This window comes from Eretmochelys imbricata, chromosome 10 (assembly GCF_965152235.1).
Source record: "Eretmochelys imbricata isolate rEreImb1 chromosome 10, rEreImb1.hap1, whole genome shotgun sequence".
NCBI lineage: Eukaryota > Metazoa > Chordata > Testudines > Cheloniidae > Eretmochelys > Eretmochelys imbricata.
Genome location: NC_135581.1, coordinates 65,248,740 through 65,276,075, shown reverse-complemented (window position 1 = coordinate 65,276,075; position 27,336 = coordinate 65,248,740). Strand labels below are relative to the sequence as shown.

Here is a 27,336-nt window from a genome sequence, read left to right as displayed (position 1 = left end):
CTTGTCAATAGGATTAAGATAATACAGAGTATTAATATGGCACCAGGCAATGCTGCTGCAGTTAAAAGTCTGGCAGTATCTTTACTATAAATCCTTTTTGGAAAGATTTAGATCTCTATTGCACAGTAGGATTAAACTCACTATGCAGCCATTGACTGTTACATTCATAGCCATTATATTAAGATAAAAACCGTCCATCGTATTGCACCAATAACTACAACGCATACTACTAGGATGCGTTACCACTGCTCAAGTTCTCAGTTATTTTTTGAAAAACAAACTACTTTAAATATGTACATTGAGTTCTTTTAGCTAAAAAAGTGCAGAAAATATTTTGCACCTTGAGTCAGAAAAAAAGCTGATTTAAGGAAACACGATTCTAGAAAGACTTCCTTGTTTTAAACATGGTCGCTGCACATACAGGAGTATGAGCTGTGCCAGAAACTCACATCCACACTGAGGTTTTCTTCATGCTTTCTGGGTAGTAGCTGCTTTACTAGATGTTTGCATAGCACTTTGGGGATGTTTAGTTTTACTATTATTGTTATGCAGAGATTTCTTCACAGGTAAGGCAACAGGATGGGCCTCAAACATGTATAACTTTCCCCTTCTTTGTGGTCCCTCTCCTAACCACCCATATTTCAATAATTAACAGAGCTCAATGCTTTCTTATAATCATAAAAGCCCAACTCATTGTCAATTTTTATTTCTAACCCTTAATGTTCACATAGTTTGTTTCTGCTATGTTTCTTTGATCACTGGAGAAGTTTTAAAATACCAACCATAAAGTTTCATCAACTTCTCTTTTAAATAACAAATAAAACTTAAAAATTCCCTTTTCTCATTTTTTAAGTGACTGCATAAAATGCTTGAGTACATTTCTTATGTGTGCAATTTGAGTATTTTTGAATTCCCATTGAAATCAGTTAAATAATTTTATGAACTCAATTTTGGTTTTGCAGATTTCAGAATAAGTGTAGAGAAGATATTTCAGAAATAGAAAAGCGGAGAAAAGAAATTAACCAGAAGTTTAGAAGGTTTGCTTTAACCATTTTACAACATTTTAGGGGTTTCCCTAAGAAGTAATTGGTTTAATCTGCAGCAAGGGAAATTTAGGTTAGATATTAGGAAAACCTTTCCATGAGGGTAGTTAAGCTCTTCAATTGACTTTCAAGAGAGGTTGTGGAATCCCTATCATTGGAGGTTTTTAAGAACAGTTTGGACAAATACCTGTCAGGGATGGTCTACGTTTACTTGGTCCTGCCTCAGTGCATGGGGGCTGGACTTGAGGACTTCACAAGGTCCCTTCCAGGCCTATAGGTCTATGATTCTATGATTACTTCATCCATAAAGATATCTGTTAACAGACTTAATGATAGCCCAACTATGAAACTTATTGCAGCTTGATGCACCATAAAAACTTACTTCCACATATTTGGGGACATTCAGAAACTACAAAAGATGTCATGCCCAACTTTAACAAAAATATTGCTGATGCAAAAAAATCGTTTATTCTGTTTCTAGACTAACAGACAGCACCTGCAAGAATCCCTCTGAACTAAGGCTGAACGCAGATATGTTAATGCATGAACTGGTATGTAATTATAATAATGCAGTAATAAGAACAGTCTCTCCTGCCTCCTTCCAAATTTCAAAAATATGATCCAGATTTTCTGATGACTTGGGCATACATAATGATTAGAAAGTGATTAGAAAAGCAGGCCTTTGAACGGTACAGCGCATAATATGCTATGGTGGCTGTTACGTACTTATAAAAGGAAAATAAATAATAACTGATTTCCTCCAAAGGTTTCTGGCAACATGGTAATAAATGAGATCAGAGAAAAGTAATTTGGAAACTAAATGCCAAATTATTCTTTCTTAGAGATCTCTGAGTTTATCTTGCCATTTCTGGAAGATCCCTACCTGCCATGTTTGCAGGTCTGGCTGAAAATCTCTACATTTGCTACACATTAATAGCATATAACCCATATGTAAGCTCATATGAGCAGTCATAGAGGAGGCCTATTTTAAGCTTAGAACCTTTCTGAAGAATTCTGCTTCTCTCCCTACTTTTATCCACATCCCTCATTGCCCTCCTACCAACCAGATCCCTCTAACTCATCTCCCCCCAATCTCATTGTTCTGTTCCTCTTCTCCAGATGCCTTGACTTAAACCTTTGTCTTTCTTCCTCAGAGAACCATCAGCTTATTTCCCTGATCCCCAGTGTTCTGTTTGTTTCTGACACCCCAAGAACAGAAGTCCCTACCTTTAATGTTACCCTTACATGTTCCCAGTGAGACTCCTGAGAAGGTCTGGAAGTATGTGTTGGCCTCTTTGTTCAAATCTGGCACCCCACCTTCACTGGGTCAGAAGCATCCCAGAACTCACTCCTCACCTGGGATAGTCTGGGTAATGCATACTGCATCTCTTCTGAGAGATGTGTATTTGAATGCAGATCTCCGTAGTCAAACTTGTGTAGATCTAGAGATATACACAAGGACAAATCTTGCTAGGGCCTTCAAGGCTGCATGGGTCCTAACACCAGAAAACCTCCAAGGTTCCACTACACAGGGCAGGGAGCAAGAATGTTGCATACTATGGAGCAAAATTTCCTAGAGGCTCCTTCCTCGCCACTATAAGGCATGGGTAGACTAGGCTGGAGCCACTAACCATTTCTCGGCGGGCGAGAGGGAGCATGATTGCAGATGCTATGTTATTAATTATTACTCTTGCAGCCCTGAGGCTGCCAACAGTATCTGCAAGACCTGCTCTAGCCCCACAGCCCCTTCTCCCAGGGAGGCCAACCCTCCACCAAGCCCATTTACTTTGGTTTGGCATTGGTGAGAGGATCTTTTCCTCAATGAGCAGTCAAAGAACAAAAGAAATTAAGTTCTATCCATAGTCAATAGGCAACTTTCAATTATTTGTAGCTTTTTCATTTGTGAGCCAAATTTCTGCAAACACATAGAAAGATTAACAATAATTTGTTTTTGAGTTGTCTGAGCACCATAAAGTCTGCCTGGCTATTTGGTAGTTTAAGGGAAATATCTTTTTCATGATACACAACTCAAAAATAGTGAACATATTTTGTTAAAATCCAAAATGTCATTGTTGGGCTAAGACCAAGCAAGAGAAACTTTAGCCTAGAAGGAAAATTTTTGAGAAAGTTATGGAGTGGAAGAGAGGAGTCAGACTTGAGTAGCTCTTTCAGCCTTCATGATAGCTATGATAGCACTCACTCTGGCCAAGAAACCAGGAAGCCTGTCACTCAGCTTCCTCAGGATTTGGAAAGAGTTGGCAGTTGTCTCAAATGTTGTAAAAATACTGTGCTAACTGCGTTCTAAACAGTAGCAACAAGCTCAGACTACTTAACACAATGGGGCCCTAATCCCTGACTGAGGTCTACAGGCGCTACTCTAATATTACACTGCAAAAATAGCATATATTTTCCTCATTGAGAATCCTACAAAAGTTTCAATGTTCAGCAAAACATCTGCAATTCCCTTAACAGTTCAGTTTGCTTCTTTGTTTTCCACAGGAATTTGCAACACGGGACAAGAAACCATCCAGCAGTGGAAGAAGTGAGTAAACCCCCACATTAAAGCAGGGGTTGAGTATTACCTCATTTGGGTTTATAAAGTGAAATAACTCTCTATTCAATTGCACTTTTTTTTTTTAAACTGATATCAAGGTAAGAAGAAAAAAGACTTCCTTAAGAAAAGTATTCCTCTTTATTTGAATTGTCTGCTTTGTTCCATTTTTCAAATGAATACATTTTAGTAAATCGACCTTTACATTGTATAATCCAGAGAGAAATAAGTATTTAGGCTGCTTGTTGCTGGAAGGATATTTTTAGTATGGAAAAATGTATTATAAAGCCTAAGAAACCTCTTCTAATTGTTTCTTCAGAAATGTATCTTGATAATAGCAACTGCTCATAATACATAACAGAAAAGGGATTAATTTACTGTGGCATAGGAAGTCCTGCCAGTTCCCAAATGCCCAACATAGTTTCTTTGAAACTTTTACATTCTTTAGGCCTCAAGAAAAACCAAAGCTCCACCTCCAGGTTTGGTAGCAAACAGACTATTCTTCTCCAAAGCTAACCTTTGGTCATTGCTTTTGTAATAAGCTTCTTTCACATTTGTGAGGAAGGTACTCAGCTTGTCAGAAGGCACCATTGACACAGTGCAGCCACCCCATCCTGCTCCAGTCAAGCGTGACCCGATGGCCCCAAACTGCCTACAATAATAACAATAATAAAAAATTGAGTGCAATATATCAAAGGAGATCATTTATCATACATAAACTGCCTACAGAGCACAGTGAATATGGGACGCATTTATTTCTAGTTTTCAAAACTAGAACACACTAGGCACACTTGGTCTAATGAGACATTTGAACTCTATGTGCATTGAATGTTTTGGACAACTTAAATTTTGCAATGTAGTTATTTCCATCAAGTGCAAAAATAAGCCTCTCTCAGAATGTTTAAAGACTTTGAAATAGCTGAGGTGAAGAAAGTAGCAATAGTCTTAAAACACCAGACGTTAAGACAGGAGGACATGACAAAAATAAAGGAGAGTTCATGCACTAATTGCCATGGGTCTGTTCATATGAGACATTTTCAAATTTGGCAGTGTCAGCACACTATACATTTCTGCTTTTTCAGTATAGACATATCATGTTCTGAAGATTCAGGGACTTCTGCAGGACTAGTTCCAGTGCTAGTAAGGGAAAAGTACTGCAAAACTCAAAAAGAAGTCAGACTAAGAGTCCCATCACTCCGCCATCTGGTCTGCCTTAAAAACAAAAATTAAGGCCTGGTCTACACTTGGGGGGGTGTGTGTGTGTTGGATCTAAGTTACACAACTTCAGCTATGTGAATAACGTAGCTGAAGTCGACGTACTTCACTGCAGTGAGTCGACTGCTGACGCTCCCCCATCGACTCCACCTGCCTCTCGCCCTGGTGGAGTACTGGAGCTGAAGGGAGAGCGCTTGGGGGTCCATTTATCGCATCTAGACTAGATGCGATAAATCGATCCCCACTGGATCGATCACTGCCCGCCAATCCAGCGGGTAGCATAGACATACCCTAAGAGCCGGTAGCTGACCTTGGTTACACTGGTTTAGAATCCTAGAATAGGGTTGGAAGAGACCTCAGGAGGTCATCTAGTCCAACCCCCTGCTCAAACCAGGACCAACACCAACTAAATCATCCCAGCCAGGGCTTTATCAAGCTGGGCCTTAAAAATCTCCAAAGATGGAGATTCTACCACCTCCCTAGGTAACCCATTCCAGTGCTTCACCACCCTCCTAGTGAAACAGTGTTTCCTAATATCCAACCTAGACCTCCTGCACTGCAACTTGAGACCATTGCTCCTTGTTCTGTCACCTGCCACCACTGAGGACAGCCTAGCTCTGTCCTCTTTGGAACCTCCCTTCAGGTAGTTGAAAGCTGTTTGATTTGAGTGGATTTACAACAGTGCAACTGAGATCAGAATCTGGTCCTAAGTGTGCACCTTCTGTGTTTCATGTGACAAAATACCACACTAATTTGTATTAACACACTAGTAATGGTTGTTTTCTGTTATTCCATTTGTTGTTTTCAAGTTCTTCATACCAATATAGAAGGACCTTCGTTATTTTATTACAATTTATTTCTAAATGTTTTTAAAGAGAAAAATTCCCACATAGGGAATGCATGTCTGCATTGCCTGGCTCCAGCCAAATCCAGAAGGAGCAGGACAACACCATGAGAAGGTTTCCTCTGAGTCAAAAATGCCACAAAAACAGGATGAACTAGAAAACTCACCAGAGAATCCATTGTCATGAGGTTTCCAACCCACTGTCTAGATCAAATAATTTTGATATGTTTCTAATATCTACACATTGGGAGATTCTCTTCATTGACAACCACAGGCTAGGGCTGATGAAACTGGGCATGATGTTAACGATATAATAGTGAATGAGGACCAATTTTGAATAATTTGGGATACCGTCTCATGTGTATTACTTATGTTAAACCAGTGCTTTTCAACCTTTTTTCATTTGCGGACCCCTAAAAAAATCAAATGAAGGCATGGACCCCTTTGGAAATTTTAGACTGCTAATGGTCTGCAGACCACAGGTTGAAAACCACTGTGTTAATGTTTCAAGGTGCTAGGATCGTACTTGCTTAGGCCCTGATTGATAGGTGCCGACTCTCTGGGTGCTCCAGGGCTGGAGTACCCAAGGGGAAAAATTAGTGGGTGCTCTGCACGCACCGGTGACCAAGCTCCCCTCACCCTCTGCCCCTCCTCCTTCTCCCCTGAGTGCGCCGCATCCTCACTCTTCCGCCTGCCTCCCAGCGCTTCCCACCCAGCTGCTCCCAAACGCTCCTAGAAGAAGGGGGAGGAGCGGGAACGTGGCATGCTCTGGGGAAGAAGTGAGGAAGAGGCAGAGCCAGGGCAGGGATTTGGGGAAGGAGTTGGAATAGGGGCAGGGAGGGGGCAGAGTTGGGGCAGGGACTTTGGGGGAAGGGGTTGGATTGGGGGTGGGAAGAGGCGGGGCAGGGCCGACGGCAGACGGGGGGGGGGGGGTCGAGCACCCATGGGAAAGAGGGGAAGTCGGCACCTATGCCCTGATTGAGGAAGGCAGCTACACGTGATTCACTAGACATACTTAAATGAAATTAATGCTTAAGTGCTTTCTTGAATATGTGTGCTTTTCTGAATCCATGACCTGCTCTATGTGTGTGTGTTAAATTGAGGGGCACTATCCTACATATTGACTCAATTATCTGTTCATTCTTGATTTCTAATCTTTATTTTATTTCTTTGCAATTTCATAATTCTTTTTGTATGATGCTCTTATTCTCTGATCCACAGAAGCAACCTCTTAAATCAAGCAGGATCCAATCCATCTTCCTGTGAAATCAATGGAAAGATTCCCCTTGCCTTCATAGGGTTCAATCCAGTTCTCTAAAGCAACTAAATCAACTGCTCAAATTCACTTGGGATGCAACCTAGTTTTTAAGTGTTGTACTGCAGATACAGTGTTGGCTTTGTATTGTGGAATGCCATTTAAATATCTTCAGATTTATTCTGAGTCATTTAATTTAATAATTCTCTGTGGTCATATCCTATGATTTGCTGTTATACTTAGTCATTTTAAAAATGTAATAAAAGATCATTTAAAAAGAAACGAATTGTGTGTTAGAGCTGAAGCTACTGTGCTTCAAAATAATGTGGCCAACATTTTCAAATTTGGATGCTAAGATTAGGAACCTCACTAAATCTCTAGGTACCTCACAAATGGCTCAGTGTTTAGAGGTGCTGAGCACCAGTTGCTCCTACAGATGTCACTGGAAATTGTTGGTGCTCAGCACCTCTGAAATTCAGGCTACTTATTTAGGTGCCTAAAGATGGATTTAGGCACTTAATATTAGGCACCCAAGTTTGAAAACTTAGTCCCATATATGCGCTACATAACAGAATGTATATGAGGACCTGCAAGAACGAACTGTTTATTCAAACTGAAGTTTAAAATCAGGAAATTAAGGTGAGCAAAAAACGCTCTGTTGGTCAGCGTATTAGACGTATTCCCATTCAGAACTGTCCACAGCTGTGTGTGTGTGTGCAAAGATGGAAACAATCAGCAAAGATGTGGTTTGGAGTATGGACATGCCAGTCAAGACACAGCAGCCATTAGATTTTCCAATCACATTGAAATCAATGCAGATTTGACTAACTGCAAATGCTGTGAGATACAGAACAGAATACTTAAAAATCATGAGTCTAAAAATATATTTTTCTTTTTAACTGTCTTCTGGTTTTTGAGACTAGGGTGCACTTGAGTCACGTGTTCACACTTTGCTCAGTAACCATGAGAGCAACAAACTTTTCTTTAAAACAAAAGCTGAGATTCTCACATAATTCCATGATTCCAGGAGCTGTGGATTTAAGAAAAATCACTAATTATGATGAGACTTGTAATAAAATTGCAAAAGTTAGTAACACTGACACAGTAGATCTGCATGAGAAACAGCAATGTATGTTCATCTGTAAAAATTTGTATCCTCTTGTAAATAAGACCTCTCTAGCTGTCAGAGGCAAGGCTGACAACAGCTAATTTAATAGCACACATACCACCAAGAAATGGAGAATAGGGGGTAGCAAGAAAATTATCCACAGTGGTTTAGGGACTTGAGGTTTTCAAAAGCTCCAAAGGGATTTAAGAGCCCTAGTCCAATTGACTTCCAATGGGACTTGTGCCCCTAAATCTCTTTAGTGCTTTTGAAAAATCTCTCCCTTTTTATTTGCCCCTTCTGCTTTAAACTACTAACAGGAAAAACAGCCATTACCAATGTGAGACAGACAGGTTACAGAAAGTACAAGTCTACTCTCTCTCTGCAAAAATAGTTGACCAACTAGTGGCTAAACTTTTCAATGCTCCAAACCATAGTCAGTAGGGATCTCTTTCTTTCTTGGCAGGGAGTATATATTAAAACAAAGATCTAGGCAAAACAGAAAACATCTGGATATGCAGATTATTCTCTACAGTTTAAACCTTGTGAGGAGGCAATGCTATGGAATGTATTTTTGGAAAGGTTTTTAAAGTTACATGGCAGCTGTATAGCACTGTAAGTAAAAACATAATTTATGCAGTTGCTGACCCATGATCTTAAATATGTTAGCCAAAATTTTCAAGAGTGACTAGAGATTTTTTGGTGCCTCTGTTTTTGAGTAACCAATTTAAGACCGCTTAAAGGGACCTTATAGAGGACAAATGCTCAGCGTTTTCTGAAAATTTGGCCCCTTCAAGATGTATCAGGTTTGGCACCTAAAAGCTGTGGCACCCAAAAATCACTGGTCAGTTTTGGAAAATCTTGGCCATAAAATAAAAATTTGTGTCAATCAACTTGCATAATCAACTGTAGGTAACAATGTAGCTGCAAAACTCTTTATCCTTAAATGTTAAATCCAGAAAAAATTGAAATACATTAATGTTGCTTATGGATGGAGTGAATGGTGAACAAATAAGTTTTGTCACATACAATGGACGTAGTTCCAAAAATAATTTTATACTCTGAAGTCTGGTTCAGTGTTCAGTTATTCTTGTTACATTCCGCATGTTTTCTTCTGTTGGTCATTTAGAAAGAAATCTGATGGAACTTGGGTAGTCACCACATTACATTTTGGTCCATCTAATTAAAATGTTCCCAATAATTTTAGTTTAATACAATCCTAACTACATGTATGCATTTAAGCTTCTCTCTCTTTTTGGATTCTATGCTACAGAACATTTTTTCTTGCATAGCGGTGTCCATCTAGTTGTGACTAACTAAAAATGACAGACCTTTATTTTTTCTACTTTTTCTTGTCTTCTTCAAACTGCATGTCTGCTCATGCCTTGCATAGGGCCAAGACTCTACAGCCAGCGATCTTTCATTGGCTCTACTTAGTCAGCCCCATAGTCCATCCAAAACATATTCAATATATAACCACTTTCCTGCTGCCTAGTATATCAGTTGCATTGGACAAAATGTACTTTTAGCATCAACAAATGCTAGTCCATGATGTTCCATTGTGATTTCAAGGCAACATTAGATCAAAGAATGCATTAACTGTCCTGAAGCTCTAGCGGTCGTCAGCAGTGAAATGGTTAAGGAATATGCAAGGAGAAATAAAATCTAAAAGTAGTAACTGAGAAGACATTAAGAAATCTGATCATGAACTCTAAAACCTAAAAAAGTAGTAGCCAACTTCATTTACTGTGAGATTTTTTTTGATGAAGTAGAGTCCATCATGAAGCCATGAAATGCAGCTTTCATCTGACAAGCATTACTCAGATGTCAGCAGGGAAACATTTGACTATATAAAGTCCCTTAGGAGATTAATTTGGTGATAAGAGACAAGAATATTTTTCTTTCATTTTAAAACTACACTAGCTAATGATGTCATGTTTTCTCATCTATTCAAACCATATTCTCAAAGAGGAGTTCTTGGTTTATTGCTGTCAAAACTTACAGGCAGATGTCCACCAGCTGATCCAGTTCAGGGCAGCTGCATTCATACATGTCCTTGCAGCTGATATGACTCTGGTTCATTAATTCTCCCAGCAGCTGGAGTGCACTGGCAGGTGCCTCACTGCATATCTTCTTAAATTCCAGCACTCTGCCAGCTTCGCTGTACACGTGCTTAGCACGCTGGTACAATTTAAAGGACGTAACTAAAATAAAGTGAAAATATTCCATGTTACAATTATTCATTAACAGGTACCTAACTGAAAAGGAAAAAAAATAGAAATTTACAAGATTTAAGTTTGTTTCTGTAATTTTTAATTTATATTAAACTGCTTCCGGGTCAAGATTTTTTTTTGCTATAATCAACACTTTTTAAAAGCTCTGTTTTAATACTGTTTGGGGATTTCAAACCAAAGTGTTTATTATAGTTTTAGTTTTGATGATTTTATGTATGTTCTACAAAGAATATCCAAAAACAATTACAAGGTGTATGAAGTGATAGACAACTCTTCATGCAAACAGTTTGCAAGGTGCTTTAGCATCACGTTATGAAGATTAAGAGTTGGTCTGACCCTTTGAGTCCATAAGATTTTTTTTTTTTAAATAAGAAAGAGAAATCTTGCTCAAAGAACATTTTTGCCAAACATTTTTAAACCAGCTCTAATATAAACAGTGATCCTCCCACTCCCTTCACAGAAGCTGAGGTTAGGCCACCAGAGTCCCCAGGCCCTGACCCTGTAGTCAATGTGAGGTTTGAAGAAGTTCCGTTGCCTGACCCCTCTGCTGTTAAAAAGCAGTGTATGGTTGAGATACACCTCACAGAAAAGCAGCCTACCTTATTTCTCCCTTTGGTCCAAAGAATTGTTGCTAGTCATACCTCTGGGGCACCGTGGGGGTATGTCAACCCATTGTTGGGGCAGCCAACCCCTTCAGAGACAAAAAGGGCACCACATACACTCCCTAGAAACCAGATGGGAGGTGGGACTGGGAGGCCCAGGTCTCAAGTTCACACTCAAAAGGTTTGGGGGTAACCAGGGTAAGAAGGGCATGTGAGAGTTCTGCCCCATAGGCTCCAAAGAGAAATTATACAGGATGGTTGTCAAACAATTCCATACGATGTATGCTGGCTTGCTAGCAGAATACTTACAGTTGAAATAGCTCAATGTGAACTTATGAAAGGTCATGTTAGAAATGGCATCCACTCAGTGGGTTCCCTTAGAAGGCTGGTCAAGCACTCTGGTTACATCCACTACTTTAGGGGCAGATATGGCAATTTTGGGGGGAGACCTTATTGAATTAGGTTTAAGTATCTTTGAGGTCCACTGTATTAAATGAATGGTTTATGTATTACTGTTGGCTGGGATTGTATGTAACCTCTCGAGGCAGGAGAGGTGGCAGTTGTGAGATCAGGGGCTTCAATGGACTATACTGAACAATGTGTCAGACAAGAACGGACCTTTGGAATAAAAGTGTTAAGTGGTTTTCCTGGGGAATATCTAGGAACAGGTAAATACAAATTCCCTAATTCCGGTTATGCAAAAACCCTGCCTTTTGAAGCTATGCCCTGAGGAGAAGGTCTGTGTGTGCCAATTACCTATTACCAAAGGCCAAGATCAAAGGCCCAAACTGTATAAAGAAATGGCTGCTGGGTTCTGGTTCTGCATGAGAGATGGTTATGAACTTGTAACCACAGGAAAAACTCAGTTGTGGATTTTGAAGGACTGACACTTAATAGAGCCCGAGGTTGGAGTTGGGGTGACCTCTCATAAGTCTTAAAGCTTGCACATAGGTGCTTGTATTGTTCTTAATAGGTCTTCTCTGTAATGCTTTCACCTTAAGAATAAATGTGCTTGCTTAGAAAGAGTAATGTGGTAACTTATAACTGCCGGCCATTATGCTGTTCGTTGCTTCTGGAGAGAAAGCTAAGCACAGATGCTGGCCTGTTAGGCAGTCTGGCTTGCGGGGAACGTCAGAGTGTAGGCAGGGAACTGTGCAGCCTGGGGGGGGGGAAAAAGCCCTTCAGGAGGTAGAGAGATGTGGGTTTCTACCCGAGAGAGGTGATGGCTGAAGAGCCAGCAACCTAGAGTGGGTGCCCTTGGTAGACCATGCAAGGAGAGTACAAGTGCATTTGCCCTGAACTGTGACAGAGGGGGCATGCACAAATCAACCTGTGGCAGAACTGGGACCATTATCTCCTCCTTGATTGCACAGGTAAATTAAAATCTCTGCAGTTAGCAGAAGGTTTATTGGTAGATAGCGTTTGTATTCAAATACTGACATTTTAAAATAAAGTTATGTTTCCATTAGCCCTTAGTGTAGGTTCCTATCAGGACAGGTTTCAGAGTAGCAGCCCTGTTAGTCTGTATCCGCAAAAAGAACAGGAGTACTTGTGGCACCTTAGAGACTAACAAATTTATTAGAGCATAAGCTTTCATGGGCTACAGCCCACTTCATCAGATGCATAGACTGGAACATATAGTAAGAAGATATATCATGGTGAATCCAGAAAAGTGCTCAGGCTCCAAACATTGTCCCTCATGTAGGAGATAGGCATTCTATTTAAAGACTCTCACCAGTGTGGTCTTTAGTCTCAGTGCAAGAAAGCAGTGGGAGGAGTCTTTGAGAGCTTACTCTTAGAGGAGGCTGTATCCATTTGGCCTTCTGTATTGGAGAGTCTCAAATTGTCAGATTCATCTCCAAAGGAAAGAAGAAATCTTTCCAGCTGGTAGTCCACTCATTGTACTGTGAGTTATAAACGCTCTTAGCTGCCTCTCTGGAAAAAAAACCTCTTTTTCAGACACTCAGACTCCCTAAGGAAGAAGTCTCATAAAAGCATTAAATATCTAAGTGCACAGAGTCAATCTCCTTATCGTATAGGAAACGATCCAGATCTAGATGTATCGCGGCACTGTCAAGGCCTCTTGGATCATGTAGGCTCAACATATCTAGCTCCTCTTTTTAAGGCATTCAGATCCACTGGTGGATGTTGAATCTGTCTCTTTTTGGCATGGGAGGAACGTTCAAAGCCAGGGTCTTCACCAGTTCCATCAGGGAACTCAATCTGGAGGCCAACTCGAAGTCATAGTTAGAATGAAGAAAGGTCTCTCAGGTGGGTTCTTGGATCCAGGCAATCTGCAGATTCACCACTAATAAAGTAGAACCCCCTGACTCATGCTTCCAGATCTGAGGCTGTGAGGGTGAATCAAGTCTCCAGCCAGTGCTTTCCTGGTGGCCAAAATCAGGCACAGTGTAGTGGTGTCCCACACTGTGTCCAGTACCATGTCCTGTCACTACCTGTAGCATCACCAATATCTAATTCCCTTTATTTAGAATAAAAAATTAGCAAGTGTAAATTAGGACTTCAATGGAGCTACAGAAATTTACAGCTGCTGAGGATGTAGTACTGAGCCAGATTACAGCAAATGGGCTCAAATTATGTGATAGGTAGAACAACTTTTTTCCATTGGTGAGAATATTCCTTTGTTTACTATGTAACTCAACTACTAATTAATAAAGATGAATTGCACATGGCTGCCTTCTGAATACAACCTGTTTTTAGAATAGATTTTAAAAAATGGAAAGACCAGAATGTCCCTTGGAAGCTCAATCTCATTGGAAATGTCACTGAGCAATGGTGGTTTGTTTCCTCTGAATGCACTGGATAAATCAGAAATAGAGCTGTGCTTTACCATATAGTTCCATCTTTTTGTTGCTTCTTTAGCTGTTTGCAATATGTGTTGCAGAATAGTTCCTCAGTGCTCAGGATTGCCAGGGAAAGGCTGCTGGGCACAGAAACCAGAGCATTCTTTGAGATTTCTCTTTAAATATTATTTTTCTTATGAAGCTATTGTTTTACAGCAAGGAGATTTCTAAATGTGCATTCGTTTAGGGCATATCTGAAGTTGCGTGAGAGATTGTCATAGCTCACACACTCTTGTAAATCACCATTGAACAGTAGTAACCCAAAAAATGAACTGAAAACATGTCTGGTTTCAATTTTAAGGTAAAAGTCTTGCCAAAGGCTGTATTTGATTCAGAGACCACCCTTTGGTAAAGCAATGCTTTACTGGCCAGATTACCTTAAAACACTTTGTGGTTGTGTTATGCTCATCATGTTATGTATTGGCAACTAGAATGGATCTTCTAACTGCTGGCTGCTAGCCAAAAACTCTGTCCTTGACAGCATTCTCTCATGTCATGTAGACTCTACAAACTTGACATTTGGGTTGACTATAATCTGTTATCCTTTCAAGCAATTATTACATTCAAAATGACAGAAACTGGTTTTGTGTTCTTGTTGTTTCAGACTCCCTTGCAGATATGACTCTTTGCCAACTGAATATCAGTTAAGAAATGATATTATGAAATGCAAGGTTTCTGTTTTTTTTATAGTATAGAGTTGTAAATCTAAACTTGGGGAAAACCACAAGTGTCATAGATATGACAGAGCATAGCAGCATTCCAATCCAAAAAAATTAACCACGTGCTTAACAAAATCTTTTTATAGTGTTTGCCTCCCAATATCCCCCAGTCTGATGTTCTGTATAAGTAAAATAAGCTTTAGGCTGCCAGCCATCTCTGTATTCGACAGGCACTGCTCGGATTCGGAAACTAAGGATATACATAAATCCAGACATATGCTGCTAGTAATGGAGAAAGCTCTTCCACGTTAGGGTTATCTAAATACTCTCTGCCATGCAATCAAAAATATCAACAGTAAAACTGATATTTCTAACAACTGGATCTATGTCTGAATGGGAGGCCACTGACCTAGCAAGAACAACAGCCACCACTACACAAATAGGAAAAGATCTGAATTCACCGTCTTTGGATAAGAGCTATACAGCCAAGGAAGCTTAGATGTGTGCAGGAGAGGACTATCTCAAAATAATTTACTATGTTAAAAAGAATACTGGCAGGTGGACTCATATTTTACAAAGAGAACAGAATGATCATTGGAGCCTCAACCAACCATGGTGTGACAAAGTTCCTCCTCTACCTTGGTGGGTCTTGCGCTTATTGGTGGATTTGCTCGCCTTGGAGCTTCATGGCAGCCCTCAGCTTGGCCATTTTTCTGAACCCACAGTCCAGGTCAACTCCTCCTGTGTCTGACCAGGAGTTGGGAGGTTTGGGGGGAACCCGAGCCCACCCTCTACTCCGGGTTCCAGCCCAGGGCCCTGTGGAATGCAGCTGTCTAGTGTGCCTCCTGGAACAACTGGGCGACAACTACAACTCCCTGGGCTACTTCCCCATGGCCTCATCCCAACACCTTCTTTATCCTCACCATAGGCTCTTCCTCCTGGTGTCTGGTAATGCTTGTCCTCCTCAGTCCTCCAACAGTACGCCTTCTCACTCTCTGCTCCTAGCACCTCTTGCTCCCAGCTCCTTACACACGCACCACAAACTTAAGTGAGCTTCTTTTTAAACCCAGGTGCCCTGATCAGCCTGCCTTAATGGATTCTAACAGCTTCTTGATTGGCTGCAGGTGTTCTAATCAGCCTGTCTGTCTTAATTGTCTCCAGAAGGTTCCTGATTGTTCCAAAAAATCTTCCCTGTTACCTTACCCAGGGAAAAGGGACCTACTTAGCCTGCTCTCCTGCTGCTGCCCTCTGGCCTGGGCTTTCCTTGCTTTTGCCCCTGCTTTCGGCTTCCCCCCCAGACCGGGCCAGACGCTCTCCCCGCTTTCTTTTCTTTGTGTTTTTTTTTTTTTCCTTTCTCCGCTGTTGCTAGAGTGCTGGCTGGCTGCCGGCCGGCTGTTAACTCCCCTCCCCCCCCCGCCCACCCGCCTGCCCGCCCTAGGATGCTGCTGCTGCTCCAGCTGAAACCCCCCCCCCCCCCCCGAGAGAGAGGGGGACCTGCCAGCTCGCTTCGCCGGAGGGGGGGAGTGGAAGGACCCAGCCCCCAGACCCAGCCGCTTGCTGTTTGTCTGCGGACCCATCTCTGGCTGAGAGAATTTCTTATCATCCGCTCCGGCATCCCTGGAATGCAAAAGAGAGAGCCCGGAACAGACACAGAAACAGCCGTCTACTGGAGGAACACTGCCCGGGCAATCTACAAATCGCCATGGAGGGGGTCTAAGACTGAGTAACTTTCGAACTGTGCTCTCGTGTGGGGGGAGGCCTTGACTGTGTCGTGACTGTGTTTGTAGGGACACAGGGGGTGTGGCACGGAGCTGCCCCCCGATCTATCTGTGTCCTCCTAACCCCCACACAACTATCCTCATCACTGCCCCCTCCATCGTCATTGCTGGCTGTTTAACAGCTGCCTCGGGACTTAGCTGCTCGCCCTGATTCCACTGTGTGGGCCAGAAGCACCAGCCAACCAAAGAGGACTCTCTGGACAAGCGTACGGTGGTTCATGTGCCCCCCCCCCCCCCAACTGCCCATCCCAGAGCCTGTTCCTTTTTACCTGACCCCAACTCCTGTTAACCACCTGCCACCACCCCGCTGGGGCATCAGCAATGGAGGGCACCAGGATGACCTCTGCCGCTGCCATGCCCACCACCTCCCCAGACTCTAGGGGAGCCCCCCCAGCCGGCGGGAAAGGCCAGGGCAAGAAGAAGGGGAAGGGCCCCGCTAAAACCACCAGGCCCTCCATGGCAGGGGCCACCCCCACTGCTGTGGCCCCGCCACCGACCATGGCGTCCCTCCCTGCTGCCCCCTCCACCGGCTCTGCGGCTGTCCCTCCTTCACCCCCCAGGACGTATGCCCAGGCGGCGGCAGCCCCCCCGCCTGCCACCTCATCATCTCTCCCACCCACCGCCTCCATCAACAGCAGCTGGGGCCCCTTCCCCACCATGACAAGGAAGCACGGTGTCCAATGCCTCCTGGTGCCCACCTCGCCCCACGTGGAGACCTACGTGCGGGCGCTGGCGAGAGTGGTGGGGCCCTCGGCCATTGTGGCGGCCTCCAAAATGTATGGGAAGGTCGTCGTCGTCTTAGCATCGGAGGCTGCCGCCCAGGAGGCGATGGAGAGGTGCCTGGCGGTAGGGGGGTGTTTGTCCCCCTAGAGCCACTAGAGGACCTGGGCGTCCGCCTGGTCCTGACCTCTGTCCCTCCTTTTATTCCCAGTGCTGCCCTGTTATCCGCCCTTTCCACCCTGGGGAAACCTGTTTTTGTCATCAGCCCTCTCCCATTGGGCTGAAAGAACCCCACCCTCCGTCACATCTTTTCCTTCCAGCGGCAAGTGCAGCTTCTACTGCCGTCAGCGGTGCGTGGCAAAGAGGTGCTCGAGGGGTCCTTCCTAGTCCCCCACCAGGAGGCCCATTACCGGGTGTATTTCTCTACGGGGGAAGACCGGTGCTACCTCTGCCGGGCATCAGGGCATGTCCAGAGGGACTGCCCCTTAGCCCAGCAAGGAGGGGCACCTGGGATCCCCGAGACCCGGCCCCCTCATTGCCGATGCCCCTGGCCGCCCGATACCTGAACCTGCCCCCCCTCTTCTTCGGACCACCACCTGTCCCGCTCAGGCCCAAGGGGCACCTCCCCTACAACACCCAGATGAGCGGGAGAGCCCCGCCCTCGCTGCTGACAATCTGGCGGGGCCTATGGAGGAGGGTGTGGTAGAGATATCACCAAGCATGGGAGAGAGCCTGCCCCAGGGAGAATCCTCCCTCCCTTATGCCGCCCCACCGTCCCCCCCCACTCCAAGTCCCTGAGCCATCGCCTTTACCCCCTGATACGACCCCTGCTAACAAGCCCCCAGATGGTGCCATGGAGGGCTGGGCCCTAGTCCAGGGGAAGCGAGGCAACCGAAAGGCTCGAGCTCCACCTCATCTACCTGAGGCGGAGGCCCCCCCGGAAGACCAGGAAGGGGGGCACCGCTGCCAAACCTTCCGCTTTGCCCACGAGTGCGTCCCATCCACCGGTGTCAGCCGGGAAAGATGTGATAGCACCGGAAGGTAGTGTCTCCCCTCCCCAGGAGGCCCTCCCATCCAAGACCCACGAGGAAGCCCCTTCTGTCTTGACACTACCTGAAGCCCCCGTGAACCCTGAGGCAACCGTTGTGGCAGGTGCCAGCGGGGAGAACCCCGGGGTGACGGAAAGTGTCCTCTCCTCCATGTTCGAGGAGATCGAGGCCCTAGACCTGACCCTGGTCGCCCAGGGGGAGGACGACCTTTTGCCAGCAAACCTCGATTTGGGCAACCTCACTCCACCCCCTTCTCCCCATGCTCCCTCCCCCTAACTGCTGCTTCTGCTCCCACCTCCGAGGAGCCCCTGGACTCCTCCATCGACCCGGCCGCTGCTGGCACCCTGCTGACGACCACCGAGCCTGCTCAGGTTACAGCCTGCGCCACGCGGCTGGGACACGAGCTGCCGGAGCACCCCCCCGTTGGTGCGGAGCAATCAATTTTCTTCCCAGGTAGTGGCCCAACAGAAGATAATCCACCTCCTGATGCTGTGGCCGCTAAATCCACCATAGAGCCCGCGCCCAGTATCACTGAGAGCTCCCTCCGCACCCCCTTAACCCTTGAGCCTGATCAGGAGGCGCCACCATCCAGCTGCTTGCCTCCCGAAACCTAGAACCTCGCCTCTGCCCCTACCCTTATCCAGTCTACCTCCTGCAATGTTATCGCCGCCCCCGGGGCTGTCTCCTTCCCTTTTCCAACCGATGACCCCCAGGGAGTGGCCTTTGCGTTCTCCTGCCCCGACCCATTAGGGGCTGTTATTTTCCCTCCACCGCCCCCTATCACCCCAGGGCTTGAGGCAGGCCTAGAAGCTCCAGCCCACCAGGCACCCCGTCGGGGGTCCGGACCCTGCTTGCCCGTTTTAGTGGGCCACGGGGCTGCACCAAGGGCCCTGCCGGGGAACAACCGGGAAACTGTAACCCCCCCCACCATGAGCTGCGAGGAGAACTGTGGAAGTTTTTAGAGGATGTCCGTGGCTCCTGCAACAAGGTACAGCTTGCTCTCCAGTGATAGGGGGATTTTTTTTCAAATCCTCTGGGCCATAAGGTCCCTCATGGGGGAAGGTAAAAGGACGGAGAAACAGAATGCCACAGCCTACTGGCGGATCCGTGTCTTCCGTGACCAATTACTCACCTATAGGATGGGTCAGGGACTGTTGCGCGGCCCGCTGGGGGATGCAAGCGTCCCTGCCAGTGAGGATCCCCCCCAGCCCTCCCCATGACACCTCTCACCATCTCAACGTTGAAGACCCGGGGCTGTAGGATGGCTCTCCGCAGGTCCCAGGTGCTCTCTTTCCTTAGGGAGGGAGGGTACTCTGATTTTCCTGCAGGAGACCCATACGGATCCGACCGCCGAAGACAGTTGGCGGCTGGACTGGGGGGACAGGGTCTACTTTAGTCACTCCACGATTCGGCAGGCTGGAGTGGCGACCCTGTTCTCCCCCGACCTACGGCCCGAGGTGCTGGGGTCGCCGAGGCCATGCAGGGTCGCCTGCTGCATCTCCGGGTCCGTATAGAGGGGCTCGTGGTTAACCTCATTAACGTCTATGCCCCGATATTGGGCCCGGAGCGGCTGCAATTCTATCAGCAGGCGTCCGCCTTCCTCAGCACCTTAGATGCTCACGAGTGCCTGGTCCAGGGAGGGGATTTTAATACCACCCTCGAGGAACGAGACCGCTCGGGGATCGAGCGGTGCCCAGCCGCCACGGACACCCTCCAGGAGATAGTTGAACATCACTCCCTAGTGGACATCTGGCGTGACCACCACCCGGATGACACTTCCACGTTCACCTTTGTCCGGGTGGAAGCCCATCGGTCGGGCCACTCCCGGTTGGACCGCATTTATTTATCACGCTTCCATCTCTCACGAGCCCACTCCTCCAACATTCGGCCGGCCCCATTTTCTGACCATCACCTAGCCACCGTGACAGCCTCCCTCTGTGCGGAGAGGCCGGGGCCGGCCTACTGGCATTTTAACAACAGCCTGTTGGAGGATGAGGGCTTCGTGACGTCCTTCCGGGAATTCTGGCTGGCCTGGCGAGGGCAGCGGCGTGCCTTTCCCTTGGTGCGGCGATGGTGGGACTTGGGGAAGGTGCGCGCCCAGCTTTTCTGCCGCGACTACACCTGGGGCACCAACCGATGGAGAAATGTGGCGATAGAGCAGTTAGAACGGGAGGTCTTAGAGCTGGAGAGGCGTCTGGCCGCCAGCCCCGAAGACCCGCTCCTCTTCGGAGCGTGCCGGGAGAAGCGGGAGGAGCTCCGGGCCCTCGAGGACCATCGGGCCCGGGGCGCCTTTGTTCGATCCTGCATCCGCCTCCTTCGGGAGATGGATCGCGGCTCCCGCTTCTTCTATGCCCTGGAGAAAACGAGGGGGGGCCAAGAAACACATCACCTGTCTCCTGGCAGAAGACAGCACCCCACTCACGGAACCGGCGGAGATGTGTGGGAGGGCCCGAGCCTTCTACACAAGTCTTTTCTCCCTGGATCCGACCGACGCTAGCGCTTGCAGAGTGCTTTGGGAGGAACTCCCTACGGTCAGCGCAAGCGACCGAGACCGGCTAGAGTTGCCTCTCATTCTGGCAGAGTTCTCGGAAGCCCTCCGTCGTATGCCCACTAATAAGTCTCCAGGCATGGACGGACTGACCGTAGAGTTCTACCGCGTGTTTTGGGATGTCCTCGGCCCAGACCTAGTCACCGTCTGGGCCGAGTCTCTGCAGAGCGGGGTCCTCCCTCTTTTGTGCAGGCGAGCTGTGCTTGCCTTGTTGCCGAAGAAGGGGGACCTCTGCGATTTACGAAATTGGTGTCCCGTCTCGCTCCTCAGCACGGACTACAAAATCGTAGTGAAAGCAATCTCGCTGCGGCTAGGGTCTGTGCTGGCAGACATGATCCACCCAGACCAGACCTACACTGTCCTGTATCTTTGATAACCTATTTATGGTTTGGGACCTTTTGGAACTCGGGCATAGAGACTGTCTGTCGTTTGCCCTCCTGTCCCTAGATCAGGAGAAGGCGTTCGATAGGGTGGACATGGGTACCTCCTGAGCACTCTACAGGCGTTTGGCTTTGGACCCCAGTTTGTGGGTTTTCTCCGGGTGCTGTATGCCTGCGCAGAGTTTCTGGTTAAGCTCAACTGGACCCTGACCGAACCGGTCAGCTTTGGATGGGGAGTACGGCAGGGGTCCCCCTCTCGGGCCAGCTGTACGCTCTGGCAATCGAGCCCTTCCTCTGTCTCCTCCGCAGGAGGTTGACAGGGTTGGTGCTGCGGGAGCCGGAGCTGCAGCTGGTGCTGTTGGCGTATGCTGATGACGTGCTCCTCGTGATCCAGGACCCTGGCGACTTGGCACAGGTGGAGGCTTGCTAGGCCATCTATTTGGCAGCCTCCTCCGCCCGGGTCAACTGGGTCAAGAGCTCTGGCTTGGCGGTAGGAGACTGGCAGCAGGCGAGCTCCTCCCATCAGACCATCCAGTGGAGCGCGGGTCTGCTACTCTACCTCGGCGTTTACCTTTCTGCCACGCATCCCTCACTGCCGGAAAACTGGGAAAATATAGAGGGCGGGGTGATAGAGCTGCTCCGGAAATGGACGGGACTACTCTGATGTCTCTCCCTCAGAGGGAGAGCGCTGGTGCTTAATCAACTAGTCCTGTCCATGCTCTGGTACCGGCTCAACACCCTGGTCCCGGCCCCGGGTTTCCTGACCAATCTCCGGACATCGATTCTGGGGTTCTTTTGGTCAGGAATGCACTGGGCCCCTGTAGGGGTTCTTCATCTATCCCTGAAGGAAGGATGACAGGGCCTGAAGTGTCTACACACTCAGGTCCGTGTCTTCCGCCTCCAGGCCCTACAGAGGCTCCTCTATGGTGCAGGCAGTTCGGCATGGAGCACACTGGCGCACGCCATCCTGCACTGCATCTGAGGGCTCCGATATGACCGGCAGCTCTTTCATCTCCGTCCGGGAGGTCTTCCGCGAGACCTCTCGGGGCTGCCGGTCTTCTACCAGGACCTCCTCCGGACTTGGAAACTATTTTTAACGACCAGGTCCGTGGCGGCCACCGAGGGGGTAGATCTCCTCACGGAGCCCCAGCTACACAACTCCCAGCTCCATGTGCAGGTGGCGGAGTCCCGCTCGGTGCGCCAGAGCTTGATCCTGGCAGAAGTCACGAGAATCGGAGACTTCCTGGACTACGACCGGGGAGACTGGCTGGATCCCTTGACGCTTGCCCGGTGCATAGGGCTCTCCAGACTTCGCACCTCCCGGCGCGTACTTCAGGAGGTGAAGGCCACTTTGCCGCCTGCTGCTCGAGCTTACCTCGACCAGGTCCTGCTCGAGGGCATGACCCCTCTACCCCAGGCCCGGCAGACATTTTGATTGGACCCCTGCCCCACAGACCCAATCGACCTCCTCACCTCTTCACTGTGAGCCAGCTGCATGAACTGCAGCCGGTACGTTTCCAAACCGCACCAAGGAAACATCTATACAAGCTTGTTCTCCACACCCTTCACGCCCTCACCCTAGTTCCTGCCCCGACACAAAGTGGCGAGACCTTCTGCCACCTTTGGAGGGTGAGCAGCCCCGGTGGGCCAGCCTATATTCCACGTTGGTTCCGAGGCCCGTCGGGGACATTAGTTGGCGGCTCCTTCATGGAGCTGTGAGCACGGGCACGTACTTGGCATGGTTCACCCCCCGTCCCAGATACTTGTCCCCTTTTGTGGTGTGAGGGAAACCCTGGCGCACGTATATGTGGAGTGCGCCAGGCTGCAGCCCGTTCCAGCTCCTCACAAATCTATTATGTTTTTGGTTGCATTTTTCCCCTCACCTTTTTATTTATGCACTCCCCATCCCTGGCCTCACAGTCGCGGGATCTCCTAGTTAACCTCCTCCTGGCCCTGGCTGAAACGGCCATCTATAAAACTAGAGAGAGGAGGTTGGCCAATGGAGTTTCCTGTGACTGTGGGGCCGTTTTCCAATCCTCGGTCCGTTCATGTATCCGGGCGGAGTTCCTGTGGGCGGCGTCCACCGACTCCCTTGATGCTTTTGAGGAGCGGTGGGCGCTGTCTGAGGTTCTCTGCTCGGTGTCCCCGTCTGGGTCCCTTTGTCTGACCCTTTGATTGGGGGAGAGAGTAAGGGACCCCAGCCCCAGCCATTGCTGCTGCGGACACCACCACCTAAGAGGGGTCCTTTCACATGTGGGTGCACGTCCCGTCCCCCCCCAGATTTTCCACCCCACAGCCTGCCCCTCTTGTTGGGTGCTTTCAGAGGACGGAATTGTTGGTGACACTCAGGTGTGGCGCCAGGTAACTTGAGGGGGTGGAAGACCATGAGAGTCGATGAAGCCCCCTCGCTCTGGGCCACCAGGTAACTCGGAAGCCCCCAGCTCTGGGCCCAGGCAAACTTGAACACTTCCCTCCCCTGAAGCTAATGAGAAAACAATTGTGATTGGTTGATGTTACATTGCATATGCTGCTGTTTTTACTTTGTAAATGTGTTATGCAAATAAAAACATCTTTTGCTTCAAAAAAAAAACAAAACTAAAAACCAATTACTCTCCTGTAGCAGTCTGGCCCGACCCTGTCAAGTGGCCAAAGTGGCAAAGGTATAAAACTTACAGATGCGCAATACAAATCTTATATCTGAGCTAGTAATAGAGTTGTTTTAAAGAGCTAAGACTATTACAGAGCCATCAAAGGCCAAATCCTGCAGTCCCCACACAGGGGTTAGACTTCCACTGAAGGCAATGGCAGTTTTACCAGGGTAAGGACTAAGGGCTGCAGCATCTTCTCTGTTATCTGGCTCAGAAGAATGCAAAGGAGCAGCAATTAGGACACTGAGGGTTTACACTGCAATTAAAAACCTACAACTGGCCCATGTCAGCTGACTGACTCATAGGGCTTGGGCTAAGGGGCGGTGTAGACGATCAGGCTTAGGCTGTAGCCTGAGCTCTGTGACCTTCCCAGCTTGCAGTGTCCTACAGCCTAGGCTCCAGACCAAGCCTAAACATCTACACTGCAATTAAACAGCCCCTGGGACTGAGCCCCACGAGCCTGAGTGGGTCCTGCAGCCTCATTATGGGCTCTGCACACCTAGCCTCCATGTTTCTGCAAAGGACTTGCCCTTAAATGACTTCTTCAGAGCCCTATTCAAATGGGTCCAAAACATTCATTGCCTACCAACTGCACTTGGAGGAAACAATGCACCAAGGGCTGCAACAACAAAATGTAGAAATGTTAAGACTAAACTGCCATTAATGAAACCTTGTCTGAAATCCACATAAAAATTATTTTAAAAAACAAACACCAATAGTCCACCGACTATTAGTCTCAAACAAATGTGGGTTAGATAAATATAGCAAAGAACTGTACCACGGTTGGGGTTGGGTTTTTTGGTTTTTGTCCGGTAAGGTCATTTTTGGATTTTAAGTGTATGAAAATCGTGCAAACCCAACCATGGTGCTGATGCAGATTTTTTTAAAAAATAAATAATTAAACATTGTGGCTTCCAGTAAATTGTATTATTTGTTATTACTTGACTTTCAGGAGATTCCTTTCTTTGGGGTTTCCTGCACAATTTGAACTTTACCTAAAGATCCACCTCTACTAGGCTATACATTTTGTCAGGTCTCGTTCGTATCTGCTTAAGATACATTTCACTGTATGTTAGTGAACTAAACATGGCTCATCTCTGAAGATGTAGTAGGATTACAAGAAATCTATCATAGGGGAAGAACTTACCATCCAAAATCATAACTGGAAAGAGTCTACCACCTTTACAAATGTGGAATATACCTTTCTCTGTAAGGTGGCCCATTGATTTCAATAAAAAGAAAAGGAGTGCTTGTGGCACCTTAGAGACTAACCAATTTATTTGAGCATAAGCTTTCGTGAGCTACAACGACTCAAGAAAGCTTATGCTCAAATAAATTGGTTAGTCTCTAAGGTGCTACAAGTACTCCTTTTCTTTTTGTGAATACAGACTAAGACGGCTGCTACTCTGAAACCATTGATTTCAATGGAATTATTAGCAGAGAAAGATACTACTGAATGTGTGTTACCAAATCTGGCCTTTAATTTATACAAGAAAATGTTGCCATGTGGTATTATATTTCATCTGGGGCAGATTATAATTCCCCATCATCTCACGGACAACAGTGAGCAGTTACACACACAAGGCATCCCAGTCACTCTAATGGGCCTACTCCTGTGAGTAACTACTAGGGTTGTCCATTAACCACAGTTAATTCATGCGATTAACTCAAAAAAAAAAAAAAAAAAAAAAAAAAAAAAAAGAATGACACTTAAGTGCACTGTTAAACAATAGAATACCAATTGACGTTAAATATTTTGGATGTTTTTATACATTTTCAAATATATTAATACAACACAGAATACAAAGTGTACAGTGCTTACTTTATATTCTTATTACAAATATTTGCACTGTAAAAAAGAACAAAATAAATAGTATATTTCAATTCACCTCATACAAGTACTGTAGTGCAATCTTCATTGTGAAAGTTTAACTTACAAATGTAGATTTTTTTTTTTTTGGTACATAACTGCACTCAAAAACAAAACAAAGTCCACTCAGTCCTATTTCTTGTTCAGCCAGTTGCTAAGACAAACAAGTTTGTTTACATTTACAGGAGATATGCTGACTGCTTCTGTGCTTGTCACCTGCAAGTGAGAACAGGCGTTCATATGGCACTTTTGTAGCTGGCACTGCAAGGTATTTATGTGCCAGATATGCTAAACATTCATATGTCCCTTCATGCTTCGGCCACCATTCCAGAGGACATGCTTCCATGCTGATGATGCTCGTTAAAAAAATAATGCGTTAATTTAAATTTATGACTGAACTCCTTGGGGGAGAATTGTATGTCTCCTGTTCTGTTTTACCATTCTGCCATATATTTCATGTTACAGCAGTCTCGGATGATGACCCAGCACGTTCGTTTTAAGAACGCTTTCACAGCAGATTTGACAAAACTCAAAGAAGGTACCAATGTGAGATTTCTAAGGATAAATACAGCACTCGACCCAAGGTTTAAGAATCAGAAGTGCCTTCCAAAAATCTGAGAGGGATGAGGTGTGGAGCATGCTTTCAGAAGTCTTAAAAGAGCAACACTCCAATGCAGAAACTACAGAACCCGAACCACCAAAAAAGAAAAATCAACCTTCTGCTGGTGGCATCTGACTCAGATGATGAAAATGAACATGCGTTGGTCAGCTCTGCTTTGGATCATTACTGAGCAGAACCCATCATCCGCATGGAAGCATGTCCTCTAGAATGGTGGTTGAAGCATGAATGGACATATGAATCTTTAGTGCATCTGGCACGTAAATATCTTGTGAGGCCAGCTACAAAAGTGCCATGCAAATGCCTGTTCTCACTTTCAGGTGACACTGTAAATAAGACGTGGGCAGCATTATCTCCTGCAAATTGTAATCCAGCTTGTTTGTCTGAGCAATTGACTGAAGTAGGCCTGAGTGGACTTGTAGGTTCTAAAGTTTTATATTTTATTTTTGAATGCAGTTACTTTTTGTACATAATTCTACATTTGTAAGTTCAACTTTCATGATAAAGAGATTGCGCTACAGCACTTGTATTAGGTGAATTGAAAAATACTATTTCTTTTGTTTTTTTACCAATGCACATATTAGTAATGAAAATAAATGTAAAGTGAGCACTGTACACTTTGTATTCTGTGTTGTAACTGAAATCAATATATTTGAAAATGTAGAAAACGTCCAAAAATATTTAAATAAATGGTATTCTATTACTGTTTAAAAGTGCAATTAATCCTGATTACTTTTTTTAATCGCTTGACAGCCCGTAGTAACTACTCACAATCTGGTCCTCTGAAAACAGAGCAATTGCATTTTAAAGATTATGGCACCTACTGGTTTAATGATTTTTTTTTACCACAGAAATGCCTGCCCTCTAAAAGTGCTTTTTGTTGCTAAAGTAGACCAACCACTCCATTATTACTCTATCTTACTCTTCCTTAGAAGTTACGGGTGCACTCTGCTACCCCACTCTGCTGGCGCATGCTCCTTGTGACAAAACTCAGGCTAGAGCCTGATAAAGAGAGCATATGTGGCAGTATGTTTAAAAGTCCACTTCCAAATATGCCTTTCTGTGCCGGAAAAAAAAAAAAAAAAGTTACAATGAGTTCCTGCACTGAGCTCACCACTCTTTTGGACTACTTCGCAGTGTGAGGGAAAGACTATACAACCCCACTCATTCAAATTGCATTGTGGTTTGAGGCTTATTTTTTCAGTAGCAATATTTTTCCTGAATTTAACGTTAGTTTTCTGAGTGGGGGTTAACTAGCCAAACCCACAGACTAAACGGATGGTTTTAGCTCCCATGGTGATTCTGTTCCCAGGTTTAAATGTCAAAATTAGATTACTGTTTTATATGTAAAA

General features: G+C 46.0%; 1 protein-coding gene across 5 annotated transcripts in view; it reads right to left on the bottom strand.

Moving 5' to 3' along the window:
• Positions 1–3,716: 3,716 nt before the first annotated feature.
• Positions 3,717–27,336, bottom strand: part of GALK2 (galactokinase 2) — an 89,212-nt gene continuing 65,592 nt past the window's right edge. For 4 of the 5 annotated variants that reach the window (XM_077828861.1, XM_077828862.1, XM_077828857.1 and 1 more), the window contains 2 exons: positions 10,016–10,217; positions 3,717–4,246 (listed from right to left, as the gene is read on the bottom strand). In XM_077828861.1, the coding sequence (XP_077684987.1) occupies positions 4,039–4,246; positions 10,016–10,217 (410 nt within the window). In that variant the 3' untranslated portion in view covers positions 3,717–4,038. Of the gene's footprint in view, positions 4,247–7,295; positions 7,939–10,015; positions 10,218–27,336 lie in introns of those variants that run through there. The other variant, XM_077828858.1, reaches the window with a different exon arrangement.